Raw genomic sequence first — 25,649 nt, forward strand, 5'->3', positions numbered from 1 at the left:
CAGACCCTACCTATTATGTCTAGAATTCATCAAATTTTGAGTAAGAGAAAAGGCTTTTGCAGGAAAATATGTGTGGGGGTCAGAAGGAATATGACGCATCTTCCCGAGTTCAAATCTGGCCTCAGACATTAGCTTTGTGATCCTGTCCAAGTCACTTAACACTGTTTGCTTTCGTTTCTTTCTCTATAAAATAAGCTGAAGGAAGAACATAGCAACCCCAAATGGGATCATAAAGACTGGGACATGACTGAACAATATATATATATATACTTTTTTTAATTAAAAGGGAATTAGGTGATTCAGTGGATAGAGTTCTGGGCCTACAGATGGGAAGTCCTGAGTTCATATCTAGCCTCAGACACTTCCTAACTGTGTGTGACCCAAAGCAAGTCAACTTAACACTAAATTGCATAGCCCTTAGCACTCTTCAGCCTTGGAACCTATACTTAGTATCATTCTAAGAGAGAAAGTGAAGATTTAAAAGAAAGAAAGACTATGAAGCTGTTTGTTTTCCATAGTCTATTTTTTTAATTGGGTAACATAGAAAGGACTGAAATGTTTCTCCTCTTTATTTGCTGCCCCCTTGAGATGGTTGTGTAAGTGTGCTCAACATTTTACTCTTCTAAGAAGAATGTATGTGTTGTCTTCTGATAAATGACAACAATTTGCCAAAAGCAGAGTCTTCCAGCATTAGACTTGGCCCATGTGCCAAAAGTTCTAAACTTAATGAAGGTTTTAGCAATCAGTTGAGGAGAACAAAGATCAAAGACCCTACCTCACCAAGGGCTCTGTGTGTGTGCGTGTGTGTGTGTGTGTGTGTGTGTGTGTGTGTGTGTGTGTGTGAGTGAGAGACAGACAGACAGACAGATGGACAGACAGACAGAGACAGAGAGAGACAGAGAGACAAAGACAGACACAGAGACAGAGAGAGATGGAGGGAGGGAGGAGGGAAAACAACAGCAGCTAATTCTTCTCCCTTGGTATCCTTTAGTCTAGCATAGATATTCTGTCCCTGGCTTTGAACTTCCTCCTCCCCTTCCTTAGCTCTTGAACAGAAGAATTATCTATGATTGTTCAACATATGGGAGTGCATACACCCAGAATACCCCATTGATGTACAGACTGACCCATGTATACTGTGAGAGTAAATAATCTTAATAATAATACTAATAGCAGTTTATGTTTATAGAGTACTTTAGGATTTATAAAGTACTCTTCTTCATAACAACTGGGCAAGGTAGATACTACAAGTAGTATTATTCCCATCTTATAAAAGATCCATGATTTTGTTGATGTGAGAAATTCTCAATGGAGGAACTCCCTTCTCTAACAGATCACAATCCGTCTGTCCCTGTCCTAGGGAATGATCTGAGGCACATTAAAGGGGCTTACCCAGGATCCCACAGTATCAGAGACAGGATCCAAATCAAATCTTGATTCCAAGACCGGCTCTCTGTCTACTGCACCATCCCACTTTTTGTTCTGTCTTACAGATCAGTTTGGCTCAGTGAGGTTCAATCATTGCCCAAAAGAATAAAGGCCTCAATTTACATTCACCAAATTAGAGAATTTGAAAATGTTAATGACCACTAATCCAACCTCTTCACAAAGAAATCCCCCCACTCTTATATACCTGACAGGGGGCCGTCCAGTCTTCAAGCCTGCCAAAGTCTCGATTTGATTCGACGCTGTGGAATATGGAAATGTTCTTTTCACAGTTAGACTCTGAAGTAATACTATGCACAGATTATACATTATGCTATGTATAATCTAATTGTATAATATGGACATAATATGATTGTTACATAGTCATCATTTATTACACAGTTGTCTGATACATGTTCTATGTTGAGTTTTTGGCTTCAGTTGTAAATTGCTCAGCCATCAAGTATGTATCACACAGCTGCCCTCTGTCCAAAGCTGTGCCACGGGCCGAGGGAGAGCCCCAGAAGCAGATCCTGTGCTAAAGGAATTTACAGGCTAGTGTGAGGGCTGGACCTGGTAGGGAAAACAATTCAGTCTATTAAAGTGCAATAGAAGCTCGGACATGGTAGAGTCAGAAAGGACTTTATGAAAGAAATGGGATTTGATTGATCTGAGCCTTTAAAGAGAAGTAGGATTCAGATATATGAGCATTCCATGCTGAGGGAATAGCACAAGGAAAGGTAAAGAAATAGCAATGCATATGAAATGCACAAGAACAATGGGACACACCCACTGGAATGGAGAGTGTAGTGGAGGGAGTAGCGGGATACAAAATGAAAAAGGAGAAGAGAAGCAAATTATGGAGGTCCTTGAAAGCCATGGACAGAAATTGGAACTTTATGTAGTAAGCAATAGCAAGATGCTGTAGGTTCCTGAAGAAGGGAGGGAAAGGCAAACAATTCCACTTGTCCCCAAAGGAAAATGGCCACAGAGTAGGTGCTTAATAAATTATTTGTTAACTGACTGCCTCCAAAGTTCATATGATTTAGATTCATAGATTATTAGAGCTGGAAGGCACCTTGGAAAACCCAATCTCATTGAGTTAAGGCAGGATAAGATCAAGTGACACCCTTGCAGATAATAAACAACTTGAACTCAGATCTCTTCACTCATTTCCATCACCCCTTGCACTCTCACACTCTTTATACAGTTCTTTATACTGGAGTTCTTTGAGCAGAGACTGGATCTCTCTTCGGGTATGAAGAGAATGGTGGAGGGAAGAAAATTCCGTTTTAGATCTATTAAGGTTAGCCATTTGGTGAGCCACTGAAAATTCAAGGGTAGATTTCATCTAGGGCGATGCCAGGGTACCTAACTACAAAGCATTATCACTGATGAGCATTGTATTAAAGGCTACATAGGGGGGCAGCCAGGTGGCAGAGTGGGCACAGTAGGCCTGGAGATGGGAGATTCTGGGTTCAGGCTCTTCCTAGCTGTGTAACCCTGGCAAGTCACTTAGCCCTCCTTGCCTCATCCTTGCCCTTCTGTTTTCCAAGTTGTTACTAAAACAGAAAGTAATGATTTTTTAAGGCTTACAGTGAGGAGCATACATTCCCACTGGGATTTTCAATAAGCACACACTAAACACTGGTTTCCATATGAAACGTTGGTTCTTTGCCGACCAATGAGGAACATTAAACGACACCACAGTCACTTCACAATTTGACCTTTAAGTCTTTCGCAGCATTGTACCTACCATGATCCTTTGCTTTCCCAAGAGAGGGGTGGGATAAGGTGGGTGCGCTCTTCAAACGGCTGGCCAGAACTCTCTCCTATGACTGCTGGTGAGAAAAGAATAAACAACAAAGACAATGTGCTATTTCAAGGGAGAGGCATTCAGTTTGGCAGGAAATTGCATTTCAGTGCCTTTTAACAGTATAAGAAATGGTGTAAGGGAAAACATCCAAGAATTTCATGCTTGGAAAAGGAGATGGGCTGATTATGTCATGAGAGAGAGTGATAATAGGTGAACAGTCCAAATGCTGTCCTAGGAAACACAAAACATAAAAACCTGGAATGATGGATAGCTCTGGGTGGGGAGTTTGGAAAACAGTTCTAGGGGCAATTCTGTTACTACTTTATTATGTGGCTTTATGCAAGCCTTTCCCCCCAAGCCTAAGGGGTTTTCTTCCCATTTTTCTTTTACAGAATTATTAGACTTGTAAATCAAAAGAATGCTTAAGACATGGTATATATGGATTTTAACAAGATTTAGAGATGGAAGAGATCATAGAAATTATCTAGACTCATTTCTATAACAGATAATGAAACTAAGGCTGAGAGGCTTGGATTTGCCCAAAGTCACACAAGTAATAAATAGCATGGCTAGGTTGAACCTAAGTCTTGACTTCAGATTTAATGCTTTTTTTTTTTACTATATTATGCTACCTTTGATAAAGCCTCTCACATTATCCTTATTGGCAAGATGGGCACATGGACTAGATAGATTGGTGTGCAGTTAGGTGGACTTGCCCTTCATTGAATAACCAGACCCCCAAAATAGTAGTAAATAGATGGAGGTCAGCCTGGAGGGGAGTTCTCTAGTGAAGTATCCCAGGGATCTGTTGTTCAGTGACTTTGATGAATCAGTCAATCAATCACCAAGCATTTATTAAGTGCCTTTTATATGCTAGACTCGGTGCTCAGCACCAGGGATACAAAGATAAAAATTAAATAGCCCCTGCGCTACCTCAAGGAGCTCATATTCTATTGGGAGACAAAAAACAAGGCAATTGGATGGGTGGGAAGAGTTCCATCTGGGGAAATTAAGAAATAATTTATGTATGTATTTATTTTTGAGCCAAGTGGTTTAAAGATAAAAATTATTAAAGCAGTCTTTATCACAATCTCATTCACAAAATATCAGTACATTTTTTGTTGTTTGAGACAAGTAAAGGAAATGAACTTAAGTTTTCATATAGTTTCCTAATTCACATAAAGAGAAAGACGGTCTATGTAGCTGCTGTGCTCACTAGTACTTGAGTAATGTTCCAGATTTTCTTTACTTAACCTCATAACTGAACAGGAGAGGATGTGATGTTTATGAAATGGAATATGGCACTACTGTCTCTCTGTGGGAAGGCCTTAATCCAAATGTAGAGATGGGGTAAAGGATGAACCTAGGGCTCTCGTGATGCTTTTGTAATTTCCTATGATTCATTCAGCATTCTGAATGATACCCTGGAGAGTAAGGAGGTTCATGGGTGATCCTTAAAAGTAACCCTGCCCCACCAGAAAGCAGACCCCATCCAGTGAGGCCAACATTCATTCCTCTTCTGTCTCCCAGCTTCCAAATGTCATGCTCCACTAGTGCCAGAATTAGAATAAGAGCTTGAATTTTGAATGAAATCAGGAATTCTAAGAGGTGGAGGTAAGGAGAGATTATACTAAAGATAAGGCATATAGTTAGTGCAAAGACAAAGGTAGAATTTAGAATCCTGTCCCTGTGTGAGGGACAGCAAGAAGACCAGCTTGGGTGGACCTTAGGATGCATGCAGAAAGTGGAGTAATATGGCTAGATAGTAAGGGAGGGTGGGACCAGGCTATGAAGAGCTCTCAAAACCAAGCAGAAGAATTTCTGTTTAAGCCTAAAGGCAATATGAAGCCAAAATTTATGTATAAGGTGGAATTTAGAAACATAACTAACATGTTCTACTGGAGAATCGAGATTCCCACACACCTCCACCATTCTTCCAGTCTAGCACGGGCCAAGCCTAAGATGAAATTTAGAGATAAACGTGAAGTCCTATACTTATACTTAAGTTCCAAAAATTCAACTTGTCCAAGTTTTACATTAGTCACTTTCATATACTCCGATTCCAATCAAACGATTCCTGGCTGTTCTCTGAACTCTGCATTCTTTTTACCACTGTTTCTTATCTCCATACTTGTTCCTATTCCTGGAATGCATCGCCTTCTCAACTCTGCTGTTCTGAATCCTTCCTTCAAGTCTTGGCTCAATTAATACCTTATTCCTGCAATCTTTCCTGGTCCCTCTGTTGTTGGCACTCTTCCTCTCCTCAAATTACCTTACATTTAGTGGTGTACATGTTATCTCTCCCAGTAGATTGTCAGTTTCTGTGTGTAGGAACTATTTAGTTTTTGGTTTTGAACCCCAAAAGCCTAAGTGCAGTGTTATATGCAAAGTATTCAGTTAATAAGGAGGGGGCTCCACTGGCCCAGCTCCCATTACATCATATGGATTTGAATTTATCTAAATTCTACCCCCTAGTACTCTCTCAATAAAGGACCTCTTCTCCTATTTTGCTGAGAAAGAGGCCATCTATTATGAATTCTTTCATCTCTCTTCATCATCTCAAAAACCTTTCCAGATTTTCATCTGTCTTCTCTAGTCTCAGAGGACTGGGTAACATTTCCTCTTGGGTCTTTGAAGTCACTCTCTCCTAGTCTATTTGGGAACTTACCCCATTTATTATTGCTTTTTTTTCCTTTCAGCCTTAGGCTTTCCCAACATCTTCCCAAATATCTATAAATATGCTTTTCTTCTCTATCTTTAAGCTCTTCCCTTGAACCTGCTTGCTATTCCCTCCGCCTGGAGCCTATAACTCTCCTGTTTTTTTCTCCTAAACTTATAGAAACAGGAATTTTGACCTTTTCTCTCCACTTCTTCACTGCTCATTAACTCCTTAACCCCTTGCAATATGGCTTCTGGTCCCCTCATTTGTTCAGACTTCTCCCTGAAAGGTCACTAAGCAACTCTTAATTGCTAAGTACAATCTTTTCTCACAATTCATCTAATGACTTTTCTGCAGCATCTGATGCCATTGCCTACCTTCTCTTTCTGCCCATTCTACTCCAGTCTGCCTTGGCTTCTTGACACTGCTTTCTCCCAGTTTTCTTCCAGCCCATCTGGCAGTGCTCTCTGCTGGCTTGTTATCTTGCTCCTGCCCCCTAAGCATGAATGGCCCACAAGGCTGTCCTAAGCCTTCTTCTCTGCCCTTTTTATACTTTATCCTTCGGTGATCTCAACTACTACCTTAGACGCGGTCATAATGCAGCCCCTGAACTCTAGTCCCACAGCCCTCATTGCCTGCCATTGGAATGCGGCCGTCTCAAGCTGAGCTCCTCCTCCTCCCTCCTAAGCCTGCCCTTCTCCCCTTAACCATTATCCCAGTCACCCAGGTGCGAAGCCTGGGCCATCTCTTTGCTTCTTCCCTCCTTGTCTCCTACCACATCCATTATCATTATCAGGTCGGCGTCAGCGAGGGCTGTCTTCTCCCCTGCAGTCAGTCCCACTGTCACTAGCCTGGTTCAAGCTTTATGCATTAGCTCTGCACCAAACTCAACATACATACTCCTACTCCACATTCAGTGAGTCTGGGACTCACTTCCATATTTCTGCCTTTCAAAATCCTCCCCTTCCTTCAAATTTTAGCTCAGACGCCTTGTCCTCTCAGAAGCCCTCCTTGATCCCTGCCCCACGCAACTACAAATGCCTCCTTCCTCCAAAACGTTCTTAGAGCTCTTCATACCTCTTCTTGATCCCTTTGTACTTGGTCTTTCCAACAATCAGTCCCTTGTTGAAAATAAGCTCCTGAAGACAAGCGCTGTGTGATGTAGTAGCAAGAGCTCTGACTTTGGAGTCAGAAGACCCAAGTTCAAATCCTGCCATAGATACTACTTAGGTGACTTTGGATGAGTCCTTTAACCTCTCTGGGCCCCCATTTCTTAATCTTTAAAATAAGAGAGTTGTATTAGATGGGTTCTAAGATTTATTTTAATTCCAAATCTATGATCTTATGATTTTTGCATTCCCAACAACTTTCACATTGTTGGCAATTTGTTGCTGAATGAAAAAATATGGAGACATGCTTGACAGCAGTTCTTATGAAAAACTCATCATGAGTTCATTCAAGAAAACATGGCAGGGGGCAGCTAGGTGGCTTAGTGGATTGAGAGCCAGGCCTAGAGACGGGAGGTCCTGGGTTCAAATCTGACCTCAGACACTTCCCAGGTGTGTGGCTCTGAGCAAGTCACGTAACCCCCATTGCCTAGCCCTTACTGCTCTTCTGCCTTAGAACACAGTATTTATTCTAAGATAGAAGGTAAGGGTTTAAAAAAAAGAAAAGAAAATATAGCAGTCAAAAAGCTAATTTGATTCAAGGCTTCTTTAAAAACAGATATAAATAGAGGTAGCTAGATGGCTCAGTGGATGGAGAGCCAGATCTAGAGAGAGGAAGTCCTTCTTTCAGATCTAGCCTCAGACACATCCTAGCTTTGCAACTCTGGACAAGTCACTTAACCCCCACTGCCTGACCCTTACCACTCTTCTGCCTTGGAGCCAATACTTGGTATTGATTCTAAAACTGAAAAAAAAAAAAGACATACATCAAGGATGTGTGAAGTGAGTCTCTTTGGATTCAGTGTCTTGGTCAGAGGGTATTGGTGAGTATATCCAAAAAAAGCCACCAGGATAGTGAAGAATCGAGAAAAAGTGCCTTCCTGCAACCATTCAAGAGGACCAGAAACGTTTAGTCCGGAGAAGAGAAGACTCAGGGTGAAGAGGATGGTATCACCAGTCATTAGAGGAGCGGTCGTGTGGAAGAACCTAACCTTGGTTTGCTTGATGTCAGAGGGCAAACTGAGCCATTCACTCATTCAACAGCAATTTCTTAAATATCTGTTATTGCTGGGCACTGGGCAAAGTGCGGGAAAACAAGAAGATAAAGGAAGTGGTCCCCACTCCTAATCAAGGCGCTTACATTCTATTGAAAGAAAATCTGCGCAGAGATAAGTAGTTTAAACACAAAACATATACAACCTAAATCCTAAGTAATTTGGAATGGAGGAAGGGTTACCCACAACTAGGATGACAGGCAAGGCCTGTCGGGACATTTGAACTGACCTTTTAACTAAGTTAGAGATTCCAGCATACGGAGGTGAGGAGGGAGGGGATGGGCGCAGCCCGTGCAAGGTGCAAAGCTACAAGGGGAACAGGAAGTAGGATAGTAATGTAGACTAAGTCCGGAAGAGTGGGCTAGAACTAGATGGCGAAAGGCTTTAAATGATAAGGAGTGGGATATTTATTTCATTCTAGAGGTTCTAGGGAGCCACTGCATCTTCTTGGCCCAGAGCGTGATATGGTCAGATCTGTGCTACGGAAATAAGAATTTGGCAACCGTGTGAGATTGTACTGGGAAGGGAATTCAAGTTAGGGAGACCGACAAGGAGGCTACTGCTAGGGGCTGCTAGGTAGCACAGTGGAGGTGTTACTCTTATCTTTCTGCCTTGATTGCAGGCAGGGGCCCTATTTCTTACTGCTTTTACCATTATAGCAGGAGTGTGCAGATAAATGGTTTAACAAGTGGCTCTCCAGAAAAAAAAAATGCACATGATACACTTAGAAGTTTAATTGCTTTCTGAAGTCTAGAAATCAACAAAAGAATACATCAAGCCTTGATTTGTGCCATTTGCTGATTTCCAGGTTACAGCTGCTCCCACTGCAAAGTTAGCGATTGGTTTGCATGAGCTGATTTGAGCTCGCTTATAGCTGATGGACATGTTAATAGACTGATTGATGGAAAAGTCAAATGAATCATCGGTTCAGAGCAAAACAGTGGTTCAGGAGTAAAAGGAACGGCTGCAGAATTCATAATTTTGTGTGAATTACTTTTCCTTTGTTTAAAACCTGTTGCTTAATGATCTCTAGTTGATTAAATAAATAAATCTGGTACTCTTTTCCTTAGCTATTATATTCTTCATTGCATGCCCTGCTGCATAAAACAACACAAAGGCTTTCCTTCTCCCCAGTTGACTTACATCCCTTTCTTTTTGTCCAGGTTCACAGTAAAGACAAGAAATATGTGTGCAAAGTGTGTAACCGAGTCTTTATGTCTGCGGCGAGTGTGGGAATCAAGCACGGCTCCCGCCGCCACGGAGTGTGCACTGATTGCTCAGGCCGAGGCATTGCTGGCCACTTGGATCAGAACGGAGGCGAAGGCTCTCCCGACGAAATGTACCCAGGAGAAGGCCAGTATATGGAGGATCCAGATGACATCAAAGTGGAGGGCGACGAGGAGTTAGGTGACGACGACGAAATCAAGTGGAAAGATGACGTTGGCATTTCCCAGGATGATGTGATTTTAGAAGATGACAAAGAGGATGTTGACTCTCCACAGGAACACGAGAATTCGGGGGAGCATGACAAGGATTTTACTTGGATTTCATAGGGAACTGTCTTTGGGAGTAGGGGTGGGGGAGGGAGGGAAGCAGGAAGGAGAGTGTGGAAAAGCAAAGTAGCCCTGTTGTTGTCCACATGTGCAAGTTTTGTTTGTTTTTGTTTGATTTCAACAAATGTAAGTCCTTTAACTGTTTAATTCAGCTATTGGTAAAGGCCACTTGAGTGGCAGAATCTTCTTATCCCTTTTCCCCACCTTCCCAGCTTCTTTCCCGTTACTTCCTTGGGCTCTTTCTCTTCTCCCTCACCTCCTAAATCTGCCTTTGCCTCAATATGGAAGCAATCCAATTGCATGCAAGTGACTTTATTTCTGAAGAGATGAGCTTTGTGAATGGAGTGAGAAGTTGGGAGAGGGGAATTTTTCTTAAAGGCATGAGCTCCTTATTAAAAAAAAAAAAAAAACCTTCCCCATCTTCAATCAAACACCAGGGGTTAAGGGGATGGCTTCTATCCAAAGTAATAAATAAAAAATCCAGCAGGAGTGAGTGTGCTCATCAGTCCATGCAAACCAACCAGTATGCATACAGATGGCCTCCCCAACCCTTCAGTGATCACTTTGCAACAAACCTCCAGTAAATGGGCTTTTGGTTTGGTTCGGTATTTCCGTGAGGAACCCTGGCTAGGCTAGTCAGCCCTCCCGAGTCTGGTTTTCTGGGGGTGGGGGTTAGGGTTCGGCTCTCCAGGGCCCTCCGTTTGTAGCCGTACCTAGCTCTGTGTTCCAGATCAGGGTGATCTCCAAGGAGGTACCAAATCATTTCTGGCCTTGTTGGCTTGCGTGAGTCTGGTTTCCATTCTCTTCTGTACCTCGTGTCCTCCCTTTCACAGGCATATGCAAATTCTGACCAATCGAAGACATTTCAAAAATGGAAATGAAAATGGCTAGGATATCTTTCTTGACCTTTGTCACCACCCTGAACCACTCCAGCTCTCTGCTTCAAAGGAGATGGATCCTGGTACTTTCCTAACCAGATAAGCCTACTCAGGGGCCAGTTTTGGTTCCTTCCAAACCTCTTTCCCAGTAGAGCCTGACTCCAGCCCCTGGGTGTCCCCTCTGTCTAACGGAGAAGACTTTCCTCGGTTTCATTCCATGTGGTTGTCAGCTCACTCTTCCTTCTCAGCCTGATGCCTTCCTCTGACAAGTTTCAGAAAATAAGTGTCCTGTTGTACAAGGAAGAAAGGCTCTGCTGAACCTCTCACCTCTGTGCTTTGGTGCTGAAAACAAAACAACAATCCAAGTTGAAGACCTCACTGTTTTTATACAGCATAAATGGCGGCGGTGGGGCCATCCTGAAACCTGCCACCACAATCCCGGTGTGACCCGGTAAGCCAAATGATTCAAAGGTGCTATTTTCCATGATGGGAGAGGCAAAGTGCTTGTGAAAGCATCAAAGGGTCTCATGACTTCCTTCACTTAAGGCAGGCTCCCTGGGCCTTGGGGAAGATTTTCCATCTTTTGGTCCTTGGGGATTTCCATGGCTTCGTGCCAAGCATCTCTTTTCAAGTGGTCAGGGTAATGTGGATCTCTGCACCTCACCCATACTTGGAGAAGTGGCCCTTTAGGCTTCATACCCTCAGCTCCATGCCACCCTTTTAATCCACAGCCACTCTTAGTTCCTCTTTGAAGAAATGTTCATCCGTTTTCCTATGTGTGCTTCCTTCTGGACCTCAGGCAAGCTTTGTGCAACACTGGGGCTCTACCCAGGCAAGCCTGCATTCTTGGGCTGAAGAGTTCCCCCCAACTCGGGCTAGAGCTGCTATCAGTTGAATTTGGTGGAAGAGGATCACTTGGGCCATTCTTTGAACCACCTCTACTGATAGCCCCTGGTACTCTGAGCCAAAGTCTGGGATCGATTTCTTTATTGCTGCTAACACGATGAATTGACAAACCTATCTGCAGTTTGCTGCTTAAACCTTCCAAAATGGGTAACCATGTTTTTTGAAGTAGATGAGGAATGATGTTCGTAATAGGCATATCAAACTGTTTTGTTTGTGGTTGGTTGTTTTTCTTTGACAGATCTGTACAAAGCTGTTTGGCCTTTAGTCTGTTGAAAAGCCAGTTGCTAATTGTTTGGTTTTTTTCCTAAACAAAGCCACAGATTGCACCTTTTTGCTTTTTTTTTCTAAGTGCAAAACACAATCACTCATCCTGTGCACTGTATAAGTGTCCAACTCAGCCTAAGCCCAATACTTCTTGGTCCCCTGTCTGCATGGCACCATTTGCCTGGGATCCTCTAAGTACAACTTCCTTTTCCCTATTCTTCTAGAGGACATCTGTTGCATTTAGACCAATGCATCACAGTACTTTTTAAAATAGCTATTTTGTGGCTTTTTCTATATCAAAGCTATTTTTAAAAAGACTTCAGTTTCTAAGACATTCCACAATTTTTTCTCCACCTTGACTTCAGTGTAGAAATTTACTACCTTCAGCTATTGTGTTTTTAAGGGATAAAAGTTAGATCCTGGGCTGACTTTTGTTCCCTTCCTCTCTAGGATGAATTTGATTTTGTATGAAGACTTTTGGGGGTGCTGAGCTTTACTTTATGTTCATTTCAAAGTGTTTTACATTGCTGTTTGTTTTTTTTTTTTGTTTTTTTTCCCCCTATGGACAGTACATACCTGTTCTAATTGTGCCACTTCTATGCTCTTTAGGCAAAGGAAGCAAAAAAGAGAGAGAGAGAGAGAGAGAGAAAACCCACAAAAAGGCTAACTTGCAATAGTTATAATGATAAAATGATATAGCACATGCTTCTATATTACTAACATACACAGTGAGTATATAAACCAAATAAATCATTCTGCTACGTGATATAGACTTTTAAGTGCGTTGTTTTTGATGGAGGTGTGCAGATTTGGAAATGCAAAGAATTCAGGTATTCTTTTCTAAAATATTACCCCATAGGCAGGCAGAGCTCCTGGATATTTTTTATGTAAAATCAGTGCTAGTTTCTATAAAATAGAAGAGGGTACTCTCTATACAACTTTATCAGCTGCTTTAATTAGGAGTATAAACATCACTTAGATGGAAACTTTACTGTCCTTTATCTCAAACTAGAGTCCGTGAAGAAAAATGGACACTGAAGATTTCTCAGTCAACAGGAACTGTGGAACGAAAGGAGCCAAGGGCTCCATGGCCTGAACTCTTGGCATCTAACTTGCTGCTTGTTCTTCTCTTGCTCTGGGTTTGAATTGCCATTTTTTTGGTTTTCATTTCTTTGAAGGGCTTAGTTTCTTTCCCCATTAATCAGGAAGAATGTTAGTACTCAGTCAGCTAAGTTTTTTGTCCTCTTTTCTCAATTTTGGCTTGAGCTCCAGTAACTTAATCACCTTTTGTACCTCTCTGAGAACTTTGTACCTTTCATTGGAAGGTCCCTTTTTTAACTGCTTTTCTAAATACAGACTTAGTTTCTTAGAAAATACATTTGGAAACAAGACCTTTGCTACCAATGGGAATTTCCTGGTTCAGCCTTCCTCTCAGTTTTGTATCAATTTCCCAGTCTCTTTCAGGTTGGGACCCGTTCTAACCACCTTTTGATAAAATATGATGGCTGGGGACTGCCTCCTTTTCCTGGTGGTCACTTTGCACATAGCTGAGGAATTCTTCTCCAGCTCCAATTCTTTGTGTCTCTCCAAGCTCAGGACACTTTGCTTTCTTGTGGGGTTTTGCTTTTTTTGTTTTTCAAAACTGCTGGTTCTCTCCAAACTGCCCTTAGTACCCTGTCTCTCGGGTTAGCCGTTTGTGCCGTACTGTATGAAAGATTTTTTCCCTCATTTCTAAAGAATAGTGTACAGGTAAATTTAGGTTCTGGATTTCCCCTTCTGCCAAGTACCCTTAAAGTGTTTTTGGATACTAATTAGTAATTTCCTATTTGGAATACTCTTTGAATTTTAAAATTTGAGGTATGAACCCAACATACTCAGAGGGAGGCCTGGGAGGGGAGAAGGGATGTTATGTAATGAAGTTGTTTTGGTTTTTTTTAAGTGACTTACCTTTTCTTAAAATCAATGTTTAAGCTAATAAAGAAATATTTTTTTATGAAAAGGAAAACAGTGTAGATTACATTTCACAATTTGTATTTTTTTGAATTGCTTTTTTCATGTTTCCAAAATGGAAAAAATAGTTGAGGGTCGTCTTTTTTTTTTTCTAACTATATGATTTGTGTATCAAACTCTGGATCCTGACAAAGTTGTATATTTGGGCTCTCTCTCTCTGGGTTATAGGATACAGTCAGAACACTGCCATCTTTCAATAGGACCTTGGCTAAAAAGACACACCTTAATGCTTCCAATTTTGCACATCTTCCTTTTTAAAAGAAAACTCCAAGAAAAATGCAAAAACTGGAATTTTTTGCAATATTATTAAAGATAATCTTGTTTTCGCTCATTTTGTGACATGTGCAACTCTTAAAGCCATACTGATGGTTCTTTTTACTTTTAAATCTATCCTATATTGTGTTCGAGATGCTGCCCTTTTTAGAACCAACTGTAGTGAGAGTGCTGTGTGTATGCTTTTCATATATATTTATTTTTTCAACCTGCTTTCAACCTGTTGTCAAACAAGAGACAAAAAGGGCAGTGTTTGAAGTGTTTGAAGATTATTGATTTTTTGCTGGGAATATTCTATATTATACTGACTTTATATTAATTATTATAAACCTGTGTTTGTATTGGAGGTGTGTTTAATATTTGGGGGGGAAAGATTTTAGTAACCAGAAGTCAGTGGGAAAACATGACTGTGTGTTGTACTGATTTTCTGTAACTGTAGTACAGGTAAATATGACTTTATTTTCTAGTTGATCTCACAGTTTCTTGTCTGTGTAGGCATGCCAAAGGTGTGCCTAGAAATTCTATTTACTTTATGTGATGGGATTAGCTTAGACATACTTGCAAAATGGATCAGTTTCAATAAATCAGGAAATTGCTGCTAAAAAAAGATTGTCCGAGTTTATTTCACAGCTTCGTTCATTGGCTTTGACTATTTTCTGAAATTCTAGAAACCAGTTGTTCTAAATCGGCCCGAGGGAACTACAGGAAAGGGACCTTCAGCCCCGGCTGGGGCCAAAGGCTTTGTTGGCAAATTATGGTACCTTCTTGGAGACTTGCATTCCCAGCGGAGAAAGGAGAGACTGCCATCTAGTGGTGGGGTGGGGAAGAGGAAGAATGGGAAAGGAGGGAGGGAGAGGAAGGAAGGTGGCAAAGGGCATCAATGAGGCGGTATTTCCATCCTCCCCAGGCCTCGGTATTCACGTGGAGCCCTGAAATCTGTTCCAGTGTTGGAGCTCAGTCCCAGTCTCCCAAGGATTCTGAGCTCTAACCGAGGCAGAACAAATTTCATTTCCTGAGTCGCAGTAACTGCTAGCAGCTGTCGCTGGTTCTTTGAGCTCAGAAATCAAAACTACGGACTGGACCCCCAAAGGTCACCTAGACTAGCCCCACCCTTTCGTTTTACCCAGGAGGATCCCTACGGATAGATCCCGACCCCAAATCTAGTGTTTTCCACATACCACCCCGTTTGCCTTTGACTACTTCCCAGGCTTCCTTAGAGTTCGTGGACGGATTATAATCCATCCCCCAAACCTCAACACCGGGCTGCAAATTCTCCTGGGGCTTCTCTAACCCGAGTGATCCCGTGGGCTCTCCTACGTCTGAAGCACATCTCCGAGTATTTCCAAACTATGTCCACATTCTCCGGACGAATCCTGGACTGGCAGTCATCAGGGTCGTTTGCCCTTTGTGACTTTTGGCAAGTCAGCCCTCATTTCCTAATCTGTAAAATGAGGGGTTTGGCCTGGGTGACTTCTCAAAATCTATGATCCTAAAAAGTCCCGTCCCACATCTTCAACCGGAAGTTCACTCAGGCCAGAAGGGGCATTCCGGCTACTTGTCTGCCTTCTCTTTCCCTACTTTCTGGATGTAGTGGGCCAACCCATAGGGACTGAGTTAATCTCTTAAAGTCTAAACTTTTTTTTTACCCTTACCTTTCGTCTTATAACCAATATTATGTATTGGTTCTAAGGTAGAAGACTGGTAAGGGCTAGGCAATGGGGGTTGTGACTCACTCTAGGTCTGGCTCTCCATTCACTGAGCCACCCAGCTGCCCCAGGGTCTAAACTTTTGAAAGCATAAAAGCTCAGACTTCACCAGCTCCAAACTTTGAATTCTTTGTGGACTTCCATCCTCCTTTCTTGCTAAACTGAGTAACTGTCAGTAAAGACTGCTCCAAAACTGTCTAATGGCCCGAAGAGCAATAGTGCAACTATACTTCTTTATCCACTGACCCCTCCCCCCCAGGGGGAGGAATAGTCACCCCATCACTACGTGGTACTGCCTTGGGCTGGTTGGGAAAATGGTCTTTTAAAGAAATTATGAGTTGAAGGGCATTTGAAAATATCACTTAATATTCAAGAATCGGGACTGGCTGGCATCCCCTGGTAAGAGGTATGGGTGAATAGGCAGGAAGGCAGTACACACTCACCCCAGCTCAGCACAGATCTCCCCCGCCCCCCCCCCCCACTGGCTTGTCCTGGCCCAATAAAATTCAGAAAATAAGGGGGTCAGAAGACCTGCATCTTGCTGGAAACCGGCAGTCAGTTGGGCCCTGGCCAGTTCGCAAGTTTCAGACGATGAAGTCGACCACCAGGGGGAAGCCAAGGGCTGCTCTCCCCGGCCATGGGGCTCTGGGCGGGGAATAAGCACCTCCTCGCCCACGTGACTAGGAGCAGCCACACCCGTAAGCCCCTGCCCCCCTCTACTATTTTTGTGCTGAATAAACCGACACCGAGATAACTTCTGGAAAAAAAATACCGAAAAAATCTTTACTTTCTTTTCTCGCCCTTATACAGCTGTGTCCAAGAGGGCCAAAAGCGAGAGACCTGAGCTTCTCCTACGTGGTACAGTGTCCGCACGACCCGGCCCACCAGCCCAGTCAAGAACGGAAGCCGGAGGGGACCCCGCGGACTGTGCAATTTTTCTTTCCCTTCAAACTCTCAGTGAAGACCTAACGTCGTTAGTTTAGCAGGAAAGTTTCATGAAAACCGGTTTGCGAAGAAAAAAGTTTGGAATGTGATTCCCGATTCCAGGGCCCAGGCCGAGCGCACCAGAAGGGGCGGCATCGCGGGGAAGGGAATGGAGAGGGAGCATGGGAGAAATACTCCGACCGAGCCGGGAGGCCTCTCCACGCTCCCTTTCAAAGTGCATTAGACACTGTCCCTCTCCAGGGGGCGGGGACTAGGCACCAGAGCCTTCGGCCAGCTCCAGCCCCCGCAACTAGCCCCTCCCCAGCCTGGGAGCCGGCGCCGGAGGCTCCGAGCGGGGGCGGAAGGCACAGCTGGAACCCCGGGGGCCGTGGGCGTGCTGCAGCTGTACGGGCCCTCCACAGCCTTGAGTCAGGAGGCGGAGATCCAGGGGTAGGGGCGTGGCCAGAACTCCGCCAACTCCGTGCCGCCTCCGTAGGCCGCACGAAGGTGTAAAATCTCTAAAAACAGATCTTGGCTTCCCTCTCCCACGCCCGCACCCAGTCTACTTTTGCTGAGTTCGGCTTAGGGAGCCCCAGAAATTCCTTCCGAAGGCACAGGCACCAGCGAGTCTGGCACACTATACATACCAGACACACGACACACATGACACGAAGGCCAAGGGAAGCCCCTCCGGCCTCTAAAGCAAAAGGAATATCATGGTCACCTACAGGAAGGGCGACTTCGGGAGCCGTGAGCCCAGGGCGACTGTCTGGGCCCCGGGCCCAGGCTCCTTTTACTGGGGCTTCGGCAGCCACCCTGCACAGGTGAGCATGGAGAGGGGGGACGGGCTGGGCCAGAGCCCTCAGCGTTTTAGTGCAAACTGCTGGTTTCCTCAGGCACTTTTGAGTTGTCACAGACATCCCCACCCACATGAGCCCACAAGGCAGGGGGGAGGAAGGCATCCTCTGGGGCACCACCTCCTACCCACCTGCCCTTCTGTGGGGGGAGGGGGGCAGGGAACAATAGCTTATTTCCTTTTTTAAAAAGCAGGGGGCTGAGTTCAGGAGAGGGCAGAGGCTGGGCCATCTGCTCTGGGTTGGAAGAGGGGCCTTCTGGAGACCCCAGAGGGACAGGGGAGAGGGGCTGCCCCCAAGTCACGAGAGAAGGGAATAGCCTTCCTGACAGGGAGGGGGCATTTCAAGGCACCTGCAGTGCAAACTGTGCAAGAAGTGGGGTTGGGGACAGGGCTGGGACAAGCTGGGCTTCAATCGAGGAACCGCTGACAGGCCTTCTTCCAGCGACAGGCCGTGCACCACATGTCTCGGTTCTCCATCCCATACACCTTCCGGCACTTCTTGGCTTCACCCCGAGGCTTCCTGGGAAAGAATGGGGCAGGCAGGGTAAGCTTCCCACCCACCCCCAACTCCAGGTGTCTCTGGAACTTGGTAAAAGCAGGTTCCCTATCTACACAATCACACCATCAGTCCTGGGGAGGCCCCAAGGGCTGGGGAACCAATTTAGTGGCAGTATTGCCTCAGAATTTACCCTTCCTCCCCAAATCAATAGTTCATCAGGGCTAGATCCCTTTCTGCCTACCCAGGAGCCCCAATCCTATCCTATCCTTTGGGGCCTGGCTCAAGCCATATCTCCTCCAGTTACTACTGAGCACTGTGGAGGGGCTGCCTCAGGTCAGTCTTTGGGTTCAGATCCTGATTGACACCTGTTAAGTGTGTGAGCAGAGGTGAATCGATTTCTTTCTCCTGCACTGTTTCCCTCTCTGTCACAGTGGAAGTCCTATTACTGCTCACCTGACAGTCTCTGTGACACTGCTTTGTGCTTAAAGCACTATTAGAAAAGGGGGGATCAAGCGCCAGCCTTAGCATTAGGACCCACATTCAATCCAGCAGAAGAGCTGGAGAAGGGGCCCTCCTGTCAGTCCCACTTTCACATTAAATGAAGCCCATGGCCTTACGGGGATCCAGGGATGACTGAAAATGTAAAACCCTTGGCAAACCTAAGGCCTTATGTACCATTCACTCAAGTATTCCTTGATGACTAGTCCTCAGTGATCAACTTTTTCAAATATTTCTACCATATGGTTGGTGCTTAGCTTAGCTCTTAACTCTTCCCTAACTGTTCCACATTCACCAAGTATCTGTCTCCAAACAGAACCCAGGCTCCCTAAGACTGGCCAATGACTGCTTCCCCCCAGGATCCCAAGGGCTAAGCAGAGTGATAACAGTTAAGAGGGCATCAAGGACCTGGATTTGAATCCAAGCCCACTCCCTATAACTCTGTGATCCACTACTTTGGCCCTCTCTCCCTTCTCTATAAATGGAAGGGAAGAGGCAAAAGGGGAGGGGGCTTGGCCCAGGGGATCTCTCCAGGCCTCTCTAGCCCTAGCACTAGGTCTCTGACCCTAGGAAGATAAGGGAAGGCCTCCTCCTCCTACTCTCCCAGGTCAAGCCTTCCCTGCCCCAGTCAATACTCACCTTATGCCTGTGGTGGGTTTGAGACCAGAGGGTATGGCTGGTACAAAAGGCTTTAGGACTGTGGGTTGGGAAAGTTGGGGCCCCTTATGCCCTGTCCCAACTGGATGGCCTGGAGTCAGACAGCCCTGGAAAAAAAGATACCAGCTTATCCTCCACTACCTCTCCTGAAGAAGGGGAGAGAAGAGCCACCAGAAAGGCCCTTGCTCAGCGCACCTGGTAGGCATGGTCGCTGTGGACATGGCACAGAGTGGTAGGAACCACAGGGCTCAGGATAGTGGGCACAGCTGTGGTCTCCGATGGGGCCGGAACAGCTAGGTCCAGGCTGGGGAAGGCAGGGGGTACTGAGGAAGTGGGTGACATGGGGGTCAGGCTGGACAGGCCGTCTGTCAGTGAATCCACATTGATGTCCAGCTCTGTATAGTAAAAATCCTCTTCACCATCGCTCTGATCCAGTTCTGCCCGACGCCTGAATGGGGACAGGGGTCATGGGTTAGCCCCAAATAGTGTGACCAGGCCCTCTGGAAACAGAACATCCCACCCACAGCCCCTGGCCCACGCCCTCCTGCTCATACCCCAGGTGCATAGTTCGAATGTGCTTCTGTATCCCAGAGGAGGTACTCAGCACTTTCCCGCAGCTCTTCCACAGGCATTTGAACATCACTTTCACTGAATTCTGGGAAGAGAAATGTCATCAGATGCAAGGGGCCAGCTCCACATCCTGCCCAGCTCTGCCCTCTTCTCCCATCACCTCTCCGGGCCACTCACCTTCCTCTTCCGGGGCGCAGGGTCCCCAAACAGAAAATGGGCAGCTTCCGGGGGCAGTGGCGGGGAGGGTGTAGATGGCGACGACTGATCGCTGGGGGGGTCCCAGCCCCAGTCTCCGCTGTTGCTGCTACTGCTATAACTGCCAGATGGCCCAGCCAAAGCTTCCTTCCAAGGATCGCAGCAGGACTCTGCTAGGGGGATGGAGACAGGGGAGGCCCCCCTGTGTGTCAGGGCCAGATGGTGCCTGCCCCACAGAAGGCATTATCCCAGGCCCCAGCCACCCCAGAGACTCCCCAGGCATTACCTGGGCCAAAGGGCACTGAGGAGGGACCCAAAATCAAGGGGCTGGTAGACAGGCTGGTAAGGACAGCAGCAGCCATGACTTCATCCAGCCCAGCCTTTCCAGGGGGACATCTAAAAAGTGCAAAGGGGAAGGATCTGTTACTTCCATTGCTTGGGCCTGGAATAAGGGGGCAGTGACCGAGGTGAGGCGGGGCCCAGGGGCTGGGTCTGCCCACACCAGCTGGGTCAGGGCCAGGCTGGGAAGTCTGCCCAGGCTGGGGCGGGGCTCGGAGGGAAGAGAAGGCAGATAAATAAGGAGCAATTTCGGGAGGGGCTGCCCCTCACCTTCCACTCTCCTGCCAGGGCCCAGGACACACGTGCAGGTCCTGACACATGTGTCCACATGCACTTATGTGCATAGGCCCTCCCCAAGACTTAGAAACATACTTGATTCTATACCCGCCTACCATCAAAAATCACAATTGGGTGGCAGAGAGACCAGGATCACCCTCTCTAGGCTCCTCCCTTAAGAAGATATTTTTGGGGCAGCAGAAGTCTGATTTCTGTCACCCCCTGTGGCCTGATTTCTCAAGCCCAGAGCTATAAAACAGGCCCAGATCCATCCCTGACTCGCCTCATTCTGCAGCCCCAGAGAGGTGAAGCCATCCAGAATACAGCTAGGGCCTACCCCCTTTCCTGTTAGCCTCATCTATTCCCCATCCCACCTCCCCACTTGAGGGGAGGACTCCTCTGAATTGAAGGGAACCCAAGGAATCACATATTAACCAGAGTTATGCAATAATGAGACTGGTGGAGAGCAAATAGCCTAAAGAGTGGGGGGGGGGGGGGAGGAGGAGTGAGAAAGACTGCAGCTCCAGCCTCTTGGGGGAAACATGATCAGAACCCCCAGAAAAAGATGAGCAGAGGATGTCTATCTGCACAGAATTTAACATGCCAAGTATAGAGGTAGACCTTAATTTTTTCTCAAACTCCATTTAACCCAATAAGAGGGGATCCCCATTGCCTTCTAGGCAATTTTCCTTATCCATCTCCCCCAGAATGAAGCATTATACTTGCAGAGTTGAGGATGGTAGTGGAAATGAGGAGGAATTCTTTGTCCTAAGGGAAGGGGGCTGTCAAATCCCTCCAGCTCTCTCCAGCAGCCAGAGAAAACTATGAGGAAAGATGTTCTTAATCTTTTTTTTGTCATTAACTGTTTTGGCAGTCTGGTGAAATCTATAGACTCCTTCTCAAAATAATGTTTTAAATGCAGGAAATATGCAGCATTACAAAGGAAATCAATCATATTGAAATAAAATTACAAAAACTTAAAACAAAAAGGTTCATGGACTCCAAGTTAAGAACCTCTGCTTTAGGGCAACCTCTGAACTTGGGCCAAAGCCTGGCTGGCTGTTTACTAAACCAAGAGAGTTCCTGTCTCCTTAGCACCCAACTCAGTGACCCACTGGGCACAGAAAAGGACTGAAGCTTCAGTCCATGGGAAAAGGGCCAGATCAAGAAGCTATTCAGAGAAGTCTCCACTGGACTTTCTAACTTTATCTTCTATGGTCAGCCTTCTTCTACACTCAGAGTTCACCTAACCATCCTACTCTATCCTCCCATTCCCCTAGAACTCAGCTAGTTATACCTCACCCAATTAGGCCATTAGTGCCAGGAAGTATATAAATACTATTCTACTATATAGCTCACTGTCTCTTTGTTGAACCTCACCATTTTACACTCCAAAGCCTGAGAACAGAAAGTAATAGGCTAGAGACCTAACCACAGGATTGGCATCCAAGAGTTTAATCCCAGTCTAGCCACTACTTTCCCTCTCTGCCTTAGTGTCTCCCTTTGGAGCACAGGCCATTCCCCACCCCATCTCCTGCAAATACTGTCACTGGCTCCCTGGGACTACAGAATGGGTACTCAACAATTTTTTTATATCTGGGAAAAGTGGAATGAAAGAGACCTAGTTACCGAAGGCTTGGAAGTCAGAGGTCACAGCAGGGGTCATCCTCCCAACCCCTTGGATAGCCTCTCACCTCTGTCTGGGGACAGGGATGTATGCAGATTGCAGCAGCCCACTCGGGTCCCAGTCTCCAGCCTCATCCCAGCTCCCTAGGCCCCATGGATCCTCTGCTTTCTGCCCAGGCAGCAATTCCTCTGGCCCCACTTGGCCACTGCAATGGATAGCCCCCTGCTGACAGAACACAGGCCTGCCTTAGGGTAGGCAATGGCATCCAATCATTCCTTCTTAACCCCCTTCACCTCATTCTCCTCAAGTGTAAAGTCCTCCACCCCCAGAGGAGCGCACTAAATTCTGGTGTCCCATAATGAAGCAAAAAAATACATGAAATTCCTCCTAGATCTAACTAGATCCTTCTGCTCAACACACACACACACACAAAATCAATCAATCTCCCCTTCTCCTCTCCCTCCCCTCCCTCCCTTTCAAGCACAGTACATGTGACAGAGATTCCTATTTTTCCTCCTTGGAAAAATGGACCAAGAATGCAAAAACCCAGTCTTCTTTAGAGAGCCAGTTCGTTGACACACGTGATGCCATCACTGAACAGAAAGGTGGCCTTTGCTTCCACTTCGTATTTTAAAATTCTCCTCTTCCTCCTCCCCATCTGTCAGCTAAGTACAGGGCTACCTTGATAGAGAATCAACACACTCACAAACACACACACCCCCTCATGCTTGTGGAAGGGTGGGGTTGTTTTGTTTAGTTTTTAAATCCATACCTTCCATCTTAGAATCAATGCTGAGTGTTCCTAGGCAGAAGAGCGATATGGGCTAGGCAATGAGGAGTTAAGGGACTGCCAAGGGTCACATAGCTAGGAAGTGTTTGAGGCCAGTTCTGAACCCAGGCCCTCTGGTCTCTAGGCCTGGTATTCTATCCACTGAGCCATCTAGCTGCCCTGCCCCCCTGCCCCTACTCCCCGATTCGGTAAATTTTTTTTAATCCCAATCCCTCTGCTTTCACAGATTTCCGGGGGCTACAATCCTCTGGCTGGCACCACGGATGGAGTGCCAGGGCCCGGAAGTGTGACACCCCCCCCAGCGCCTCGGGCCTTCTCCCAGGGCCCACCCCCACGTGCCCTACCCCCCCCCCCGCGCCGCCGAGACGCCGGCCCCGCCCCATCCCTAACAAGCCGGCGGGAAGTCTCTCTCCGACACCGCCTCCCCAGCTCCTAAGGCCCTAGCCCGCGCAGCCGGGGCCCGCCCCTCCTTCCACCCAGAGCCCAGCGGTGTGACAGACAAGACAGCCCGAGAGGGGTGGTAGTGGTAGTTAGAGGGCTGGCTAGGGGGCGTCTCCTCCCCTCCCCCCTTCCCTCCCGCGCAGCCCCGGCCCCTGCCCCTCCCTCACTCCCTCCCCCCGAAGCCCAAACTTTCAGCAGCCGCCTCCAGCTGCGACGCCATCTTTGCAGCGAGAGAAACTTTATCGGGAGGAGCCCCTGCTTCGATCCCTGCCCCTCGCCCCTCACCCGGCACCCATCCTGTCAGTAGCCCATCTAAGTCCGGGAACCAGCGCCGGCCTCGGCCCAGAACTGTCCCGCGCCCCACCCCGGCCCCCGGCCCCCGGCCCCGCCCAGCCGACCCCCCGCCCAGTTACCTGCTGCAGCTGTCCGGGCCTCCCGAGGGCCGGGGCCGACCCCGCCTTCCGCCTCAGTAGCGACTCGTCCACCAACACAGTGTAGACGGCGTTGCCTGCAGGGCCCTGTCCGGGAGCCGCGGTCGGTGCAGGCTTGCAGGGCGGAAGAACCCCGCAACATAGCCCCCGGCCAGGGGGACAGTCCGGGCAGCCGAGCGCGGCCGCAGCCGTCAGTCCCGGGGGCGGGGAGCAGATCCGACTACCAGCCGCCACAGCCCGCTGGGACTCCATGGAGTGCGACCCCGGGCCGGTTCCGGGCCACAGTGCCAGGGGAGGGGGCGGCTAGCCTTGGCCTGCCCGCACTGTACACCCCACTCCCCTGTGTCCCTCCCGGCCGGCAGGCCGGCGAAGCCCCTAGCCCTGGAACCGGGCCGGGTGGCTTGCTCCGCCGCGCTCCCGGGTCTGCAACAAGGGGGACCACGCCCCCCTCGCGCGCCCGCTCTCTAGCTCTCCCTAGCTGCGCGTGCAGCCCACCTCCCCTCCCCCTGCCGTGCACTCCCATTGGTCAGCGCGCTGTATCAACATTCCGAGATGGAACGTGGCCCGGAGCCGGCTCACTCTCTCATTGGTCCGGGTGCTGGGGGCGAGGGGGAGAGAACCTAGTGTTGCGCTGCTTTCGGTCCTTCCCCAACCCGCCCTCACTCCGCGCTCCCGCCTCCGGCTACAGTCTAGAGCCGAGAGTCCGGCTCCCGGCCGGTGTTCAGTGGGGAGGAGCCAGGCCCGGAAGGGAGGGAGCGGGAAGGGCGGGAGTCCCGAGTCCGAATCAAAGCAAGGATCCTCTGTAGGAGGATGGCTGTTGGAGCGCGGATTCCTGGTTTAGGGGATTGAGACGAGCAAACATTCAGCACACACACACACAGACGAGCAACATTCAGCACACACACACTCCCCCCACAGCTAAGTTTGTCAATTTTAACCTAATGTATCAAAATCATCATATGTGAAGGGTCTACGAGACCTTTAAGAAACAGATTTCCCTCCGTGCCACCCTGGCTCAGGGCCCGGGCGCAAGCTGGGACAACCAGCTGGCCCTTCCAGGCCCACGTTAGAGGTGCGTCTAGAGGCCAGAGCTGCCCTTAGTCCCCGCCCTGTTCCGCCCCTCCGCGCCTTCTCTGAGATCTCCCTGCACCCACATGGCCAGTTTTGGAGCGAGGTTGCTGGGCTTTTGGCCCTGGATGATGGGATTTCGGAGCGTACTTATTCAACCAAAGAATTTTTAAATTGGCACATAGTGTCTCAGCCCCGGCTGTTTGGAAGAGCTGTGCTGAACACCCCTACCCTCCCCAAGCTACCCATGGGGCTTCCCTTGCCTTAGTCCCTTTCCAATGCTGCCTCAGAACCTTGAGAATCTGAATCTTTGAATCCCCCAAAGTTAGGACCTGATTTCTAAATGGCTTCGTGGTATAGATCTCTGGGAGAGGAATTAAGAAACTGGAACACTGATTTTAAACACCAAAACGGTAGCAATACTCTACTCACTGGCCTTGTAGACCTCTGGGCAAGATAGGGTATATGGGTGGGGCCTTGGAGATGAAAAGGAGGCCTTTTTAGTTGGGGCTGATGAACACACATGGCTCCTTGCACAGGTCACCTGGCTCCCCATTCCTGTGTTTCTCAGGCATTTAAGATCCTTTGGTCCAGCATGAAGTACAGTCTCCATCCCAGTGCCCCTTCTGTCTTCTCTTTACACTAGGGCCAGCCCTGCTCACTATCCGGGTTAATTTTTAACTCCCAGTTATGTAACTGCGGGGGCTGGGCAGATTTAGGGAATCCCATGCTCCTCGGTCTACTCTCTCCAACAGCCAAAGTCCACC

General features: G+C 47.2%; 2 protein-coding genes across 26 annotated transcripts in view; one reads left to right on the forward strand and one right to left on the reverse strand.

Moving 5' to 3' along the window:
• The window catches only part of ZBTB46 (zinc finger and BTB domain containing 46), a 131,111-nt gene extending 116,499 nt beyond the window's left edge, over positions 1-14,612 (forward strand). For all 22 annotated transcript variants that reach the window (XM_056812794.1, XM_056812804.1, XM_056812797.1 and 19 more), the window contains one exon: positions 9,285-14,612. In XM_056812794.1, the coding sequence (XP_056668772.1) occupies positions 9,285-9,674 (390 nt within the window). In that variant the 3' untranslated portion in view covers positions 9,675-14,612. The remainder of the gene's footprint in view (positions 1-9,284) is intronic.
• Positions 14,613-16,466: 1,854 nt separating this feature from the next.
• Positions 16,467-24,860, reverse strand: SLC2A4RG (SLC2A4 regulator). 4 transcript variants are annotated; one of them, XM_056812811.1, is made up of 8 exons: positions 23,797-24,860; positions 22,220-22,377; positions 20,197-20,306; positions 19,893-20,080; positions 19,700-19,800; positions 19,341-19,593; positions 19,128-19,252; positions 16,467-18,011 (listed from the first exon to the last, which is right to left on the reverse strand). In XM_056812811.1, the coding sequence occupies exons 1-8, from the start codon at positions 24,064-24,066 to the stop codon at positions 17,900-17,902; spliced, it is 1,317 nt and encodes a 438-aa protein (XP_056668789.1). In that variant the 5' UTR covers positions 24,067-24,860; the 3' UTR covers positions 16,467-17,899. The 4 variants fall into 4 exon arrangements, with proteins under 4 accessions (XP_056668789.1, XP_056668791.1, XP_056668787.1 ...); XM_056812813.1 differs by having other exon boundaries at positions 22,220-22,374; positions 23,797-24,856; XM_056812809.1 differs by having other exon boundaries at positions 19,893-20,083; positions 23,797-24,855.
• Positions 24,861-25,649: the final 789 nt, after the last annotated feature.

This window comes from Monodelphis domestica, chromosome 1 (genome assembly GCF_027887165.1).
Source record: "Monodelphis domestica isolate mMonDom1 chromosome 1, mMonDom1.pri, whole genome shotgun sequence".
In the NCBI taxonomy this organism is placed as follows: domain Eukaryota; kingdom Metazoa; phylum Chordata; class Mammalia; order Didelphimorphia; family Didelphidae; genus Monodelphis; species Monodelphis domestica.